The sequence below is a fragment of the Drosophila takahashii genome, chromosome 2R, assembly GCF_030179915.1.
Source record: "Drosophila takahashii strain IR98-3 E-12201 chromosome 2R, DtakHiC1v2, whole genome shotgun sequence".
In the NCBI taxonomy this organism is placed as follows: domain Eukaryota; kingdom Metazoa; phylum Arthropoda; class Insecta; order Diptera; family Drosophilidae; genus Drosophila; species Drosophila takahashii.
The window spans coordinates 5,108,215-5,113,550 of NC_091679.1; the positions used below are offsets into that span (position 1 = coordinate 5,108,215).

The 5,336-nt window shown below is 46.3% G+C and overlaps 2 protein-coding genes across 2 annotated transcripts; both read left to right on the plus strand.

Moving 5' to 3' along the window:
- Positions 1-329: 329 nt before the first annotated feature.
- Positions 330-2,585, plus strand: LOC138912074 (uncharacterized). Its single transcript, XM_070211931.1, has 2 exons — positions 330-1,295; positions 1,671-2,585. Exons 1-2 carry the CDS (start codon positions 330-332, stop codon positions 2,583-2,585), a joined length of 1,881 nt encoding a protein of 626 aa, XP_070068032.1.
- Positions 2,586-3,986: 1,401 nt separating this feature from the next.
- LOC138912075 (uncharacterized) lies at positions 3,987-5,006 on the plus strand. Its single transcript, XM_070211932.1, has 2 exons — positions 3,987-4,086; positions 4,177-5,006. The coding sequence occupies exons 1-2, from the start codon at positions 3,987-3,989 to the stop codon at positions 5,004-5,006; spliced, it is 930 nt and encodes a 309-aa protein (XP_070068033.1).
- Positions 5,007-5,336: the final 330 nt, after the last annotated feature.

The following is a 5,336-nucleotide window of genomic DNA, read 5'->3' on the forward strand; positions in this document are numbered from 1 at the left end:
ACCCCGACGTGATTCGTACAAAAACAATATAAAGTGCAAATCACATAAATAAGTCTATTTATTGACTTTTCGTTGTTGGGGCTGTGGTGCATTGGCGGAGCCAGAAATCATTTGTCGAAAAAATAAAGCCTTGAATGCAGTGAGCGCTATAAATAAATAGCAGTTTTGTGTTGCCGAAATTTGCATAAAAGGCGAAAAATTAGTTATACATTGGAGCGTACATAGCCAAGTAAAGGGCCGTTATTTCTTCGTTTGCTTTGCGCTCATCTTCCCGCTGAAACCGAATTTCGGGCATTTCGTCTGCTTGTGCCGTTGTTGTTGTTGTAGCCATGCCTACGGGAATTGCTGGAGATGCTACCGCTGATGAAAACAGGGTGATATTTTTAAAGCGCAAGGCAACTGCTTTATTTAATAGAGTGGAGCGTTTAGTGGATTCCCTTTCAAGTGCGGCGTTAACTTCATGCGACGAATCCGGGCTCCACGTGAGGTTGGAGCTGATTGATGAACTTCAAGGAACATTTAAAAAGGTTCTCGGTGAGCTCGAAGAATTGGATTACGAGGAAATTGAAAGTGATTTGAGTGAAAAATTTGATGACATTCTCGTACTTTTGAAGTCATCTGTTCGATCACAGCTCCTTTCGCACTCAACTCTTGCTGACGGCATCACTCCCGGAGCTTTCGGCCTCCAGCAGCGTCAGCCTCGACATAGGGCAACATTACTGCCTCTACTTGAGCTTCCAAAATTCGCTGGAGGTTATGCAAATTGGTCTGATTTTTATTCTATGTTTACCACTATCATAGATAGTCACCCTGATCTCACCAACATAGAAAAGCTGCAGCATCTACGATCATGCCTGAGGGATACTGCGTTGGAAACTATTCGCTCGCTGGAAATTTCGGATGGCAACTACGCAATTGCTTTGGATTTACTGCGAAATAGATTTGATAATCGTCGTTTGGTTTTTCAGGCACACATTACTGAGATCCTGGGAATAAAGGCGGTGCAGAGTGGTTCCGTTTCGACACTTCGGGAGCTGTCGGATAAATTCAACGCTCATATCCGCGCTCTTAAGGGGCTGGGCACGACGGAACAAATCGCAGGATGCATCATCGTCCAAATCCTGTTCCAAAAATTGGATCCGGCAAGTCAGGCCAAGTGGGAAGAGCGTTTAGAGGACCCTGCCTTCGTCAACTTAATTCCTACTTGGGAGTCAATGGCATCATTTCTGGAGCAGCGGTGCAGGACGGTGGAGACGATGGATTTTGCCATGGCAAACTATGCGCCGGGCATTCAGGTGGGAAGTAACAGAATACCCAATACTCGTAGATCAGCATTTGTTGCCTCGAATTCGAACCCTTGGATCTGTATATTCTGTAATGATGCAGGTCACTCCATTTCTTATTGCCAGAATTTTAAAGCCCTGTCTCCTACGAATAGGCTTCAAGAAGCAAAACGGCTCTGTCTTTGCATAAATTGTCTTAAGGTTGGTCATCAAGTTAGGCAGTGCAATTCCAGTAATTGTCGTGCATGCGGATCGAAGCATCACACCCTGCTTCACATGGGAAGCTTATCTTCCCTTTCTTCACAAGAAGGAGCACCGCTTGAAGAAGCAATTCCGTCTGCCTCACCATCTGCACTGCCTTCCACCTCGACTGCTCTTATTGCACAGGATTTTAGTAATGATATTGTGCTCTTAGCAACGGCAAGCGTATTAGTAAAAAACCGCTCCGGAGTTTTCGTTCCCTGTCGAGTTCTACTCGACTCTGGCTCCCAGCTGCATCTAATAACGTCCCGACTCGCAAGCCAGCTTCAAGTAAAGAAGATAAAATCTTTACCATCCGTTACTGGAATAGGAGATTCCAGTTTTGTGACGGATGGTCATTCGGTTAATATTACGGTTCAGTCCCGAACTTCCGATTACTCAGCCAACATTACCGCGGTGATTGCTCCGAACATCACAGAGCGGCAGCCTAGCTTCAATGTCGACATCGGCAATTGGAAAATACCTAAAAATATTCAGTTAGCGGACCCCAGTTTTTGTACTCCCCAGCGGGTGGACCTTTTAATCGGAGCCAGCCTCTTTTACGAGATGTTATGCGTTGGCCAAATTAAGCTTCCACATGGATTACTCCTACTTCAAAAGACTCGTCTGGGTTGGGTTGTTTCTGGAGGTTATGGCCTCTCCAATGGCTCGTCCTTATTGTCGTCTCAAGAGTTACCCGTCGCTAGCAGGGAGAATAGTTTCGATCGGTTAGATGATCTCCTTCGACGATTTTGGGAAGTGGAAAGCTGCGCCGAGCCAATCATACGCGCTACTAAGGAAGAATTGGACTGTGAAGCACATTTCGTAAGACACGTTGTTCGTTTGCCAGCTGGGGATTATTCTGTTCGTTTACCTGCCAAGCTCAATCTAGACTTCTTGGGAGAGTCCTACCAGCAAGCTTATCGAAGATTCTTGTCCCTAGAGAGAAAGCTAAATCGTCAGCCAGCCTTGAAGGCTCAATATGGAGCATTCATAAAGGAATACCTCGATCTAGGACATATGTCATCAGTGTCTGCCTCTGACAGCGGGTTGTGCCGATAATTTAAGCTTAGAAAGTGGTGCTCGAATGTGTCAGCTGTTTTGGAGGGAGTTGCAGACAAGGATAAGGAGTCTTATTTGAAGTTTGATGATGGAACTGATTTTGCAAAAACCCTAGGTCTCGCTTGGGATCCAGTTTTTGACCAATTACTGTTTTCCTTTTCGGTCTTACAGTCAGCATCAAGACCTTGCAGGCGATCTGTCCTGTCTGCAATAGCGCGATTTTACGATCTCCTCGGGTTGGTTGGACCTGTGATCACAAAATCGAAAATATTCCTTCAACAACTGTGCAAGGAGAAGTTATCTTGGGATGAAAGCCTCCCGGAGTCACAGAATCACGAGTTTTGGGCAAATTAAGCATGCGTCATTTCCTCGGCTGGTTCTTTCTCCAAACTCTGAGAGTGAGATTCATGGATTTTGTGATGCCAGCATAGAAGCATATGGTGCCTGTGTCTACATCGTTTGCAACGGCCGATCTCAATTGCTTTGCTCAAAGTCAAGGGTAGCCCCCTTAAAAACACTCACTGTGCCCAAGCTGGAGCTTTGTGGGGCTGAACTCCTGTCTAGACTCATCGCGGAAGTTGCTGGTACTAAGGCATTTGAGGGAAAGTTATACTGCTGGAGCGACTCTGCTGTTGCGCTTTCATGGATCCGAGACGAGCCCTCCAGGTTCAACATTTTTGTAGCGAACCGAGTAGCTGCCATTCAAGAGCTAACTGAGTCAGTAGAGTGGCGATATGTTCCAACTTCTTTAAATCCAGCTGACATTCTCTCCCGAGGTGCTTTTCCTACTGAGCTTAATGACTCTCCTTTGTGGGCGCATGGACCAAAATTCCTTTGTGGCCCCAAAGCTGACTGGCCGGCCCCAATCATTGCTGAAAGGCCAACGCTTGAGGTTCGCCGAAAGATTTTACTAATAAAATCTCCATACGAAGACATAGTGGCTAATTCAAAATTTGTCAATTCCTTCGCCGCCCTTCGGATACGTCTACAAGTTTAGTAATCGCATCCGTCGCCCGACGCTCACGGTGTCTGATCTTCAAGGCGGTACTCGGCTGTTGCTTCGTCTGGTCCAGCGCTCACATTTATGGGACGACATCAAATCGTTGCAGTCAAAGGGATTGGTTCGTTGATCAATTTGGGATTCTTAGAGTGGACGGCCGGCTAAAGAATTCTTCGCTGGATTTTAATGGGCGCCATCCAATTATTTTACCACGGAGTCATTCGGTCACTGCTGCCATTATTACTCACTTTCACGAAAGCAATCTGCACACTGGACCACGGGCGCTACTCGGCATAATTCGATCCCAATATTGGCCTATTGGGGGGAGGAAGACGGTGATGAAGGCAGTAAACAAATGTATTAGGTGCTATCGAATGAAGCCTCGACTAGTGGAGCATATAATGGCGGATCTTCCAAAGGAACGACTCGATGGATCTCATGCATTCGAAGTCACTGGCATTGACTTTTGCGGACCATTTCTCTACAAGTCAGAAGTGCGAAGTAGGCATCCAGTAAAATGCTACGTTTGTGTCTTCATTTGTTTCGCCACAAAAGCTATTCATTTGGAGTTGATTAAGGATCTCTCTACAGTGTCATTTCTACATGGCCCTAAACGATTTATATGCACTAGAAGAAAGCCACGGCAGATTTGGTCTGATAATGCAACAAACTTTGTCGGCGCTCGCAATGAATTGCTCGAACTAAGGCGCCTATTCCTCAGCAATGACCATCAGAAAGCTACATTGGACTTTTGCCTGGCGGAGGCTATTGATTGGTGTTTCATTCCTCCTAGGTCGCCTCACTTTGGCGGTCTTTGGGAAGCGGCTGTGAAGATCGCTAAGCATCATTTTTACCGCGCTGTTGGCACTGCTGTTTTAGCCTTTGAGGAGTTGCGGACCCTGGTGTGTCACATTTCGGCGGTTGTTAATTCTCGACCATTAGTCTCGATTTCAGAAAACCCCGCTGATCTGGATGTGTTAGCCCCAGCACATTTTTTGAATGGTGGTCCGCCTTCATCTTTCGTAGAGCCAGATGTGACCAGTCTCAACTTCAATCGCTTGGATGGATGGCAACGCGTGGCCTACTTGCAGCAGATCTTTTGGTCCCGATGGAAGGAAGAATACCTAACACTTCTGCAGCAGCGCTCCAAGTGGCGCACCCCCAAACCGGGCCTGGTTGTCGATGACTTAGTTCTGGTCAAGGACGAAAACTTGCCTCCCATGAAGTGGCCCCTCGTCAGAGTGATTGAGCTGCTGTTCGGTGGAGATGGCGTTGGTCGAGTTGCCGTTCTGAAGACAGCGTCAGGAGTGACCAAGCGAGCAGTGAACAAGCTATGTCTGCTGCCCCTTAAGGATGATGTTGAAACCCAGGCTTCCAACGGGGGGAGTATGTCGGGTCACGCAGCCGCAGCAGCTAATTAACTTGTAAATCCGTACTCTTATATCAATTGCATCACGAAAGGCATCTCTCTCTATTTATCTCTCCCAATTGTTGTATGCTTGCATTTTGGGCCCAGCATTCGGCTGGCTGGCCCTTCGTAAACTCAGTATGAATTCTGATCTCGCCATAAAACGCATTCTCGTCTCGCCTGCTGTACTTTTTCGATAATAAATTGTTAACAAGCATAAACCAACCCAATTTTCTTATTTTCGTTTGCATTAACTAATAAAAAAGCTTATTAGTTCAACATACATGAAAATAGCCTAAATAAGCAATTACATCTACCAAATGGTCGGTTTAGAGTTTCTCAT

Bases quoted from the DNA above. Each gene is read 5' to 3' on its own strand.
- LOC138912074 (XM_070211931.1), top strand. From the start codon at position 330: ATGCCTACGGGAATTGCTGGAGATGCTACCGCTGATGAAAACAGGGTG. The intron at 1,296-1,670 runs GTGGGAAGTAAC...CTTATTGCACAG, and splicing joins ACTATGCGCCGGGCATTCAG to GATTTTAGTAATGATATTGT.
- LOC138912075 (XM_070211932.1), top strand. From the start codon at position 3,987: ATGGCGGATCTTCCAAAGGAACGACTCGATGGATCTCATGCATTCGAA. The intron at 4,087-4,176 runs GTAGGCATCCAG...ATCTCTCTACAG, and splicing joins CTACAAGTCAGAAGTGCGAA to TGTCATTTCTACATGGCCCT.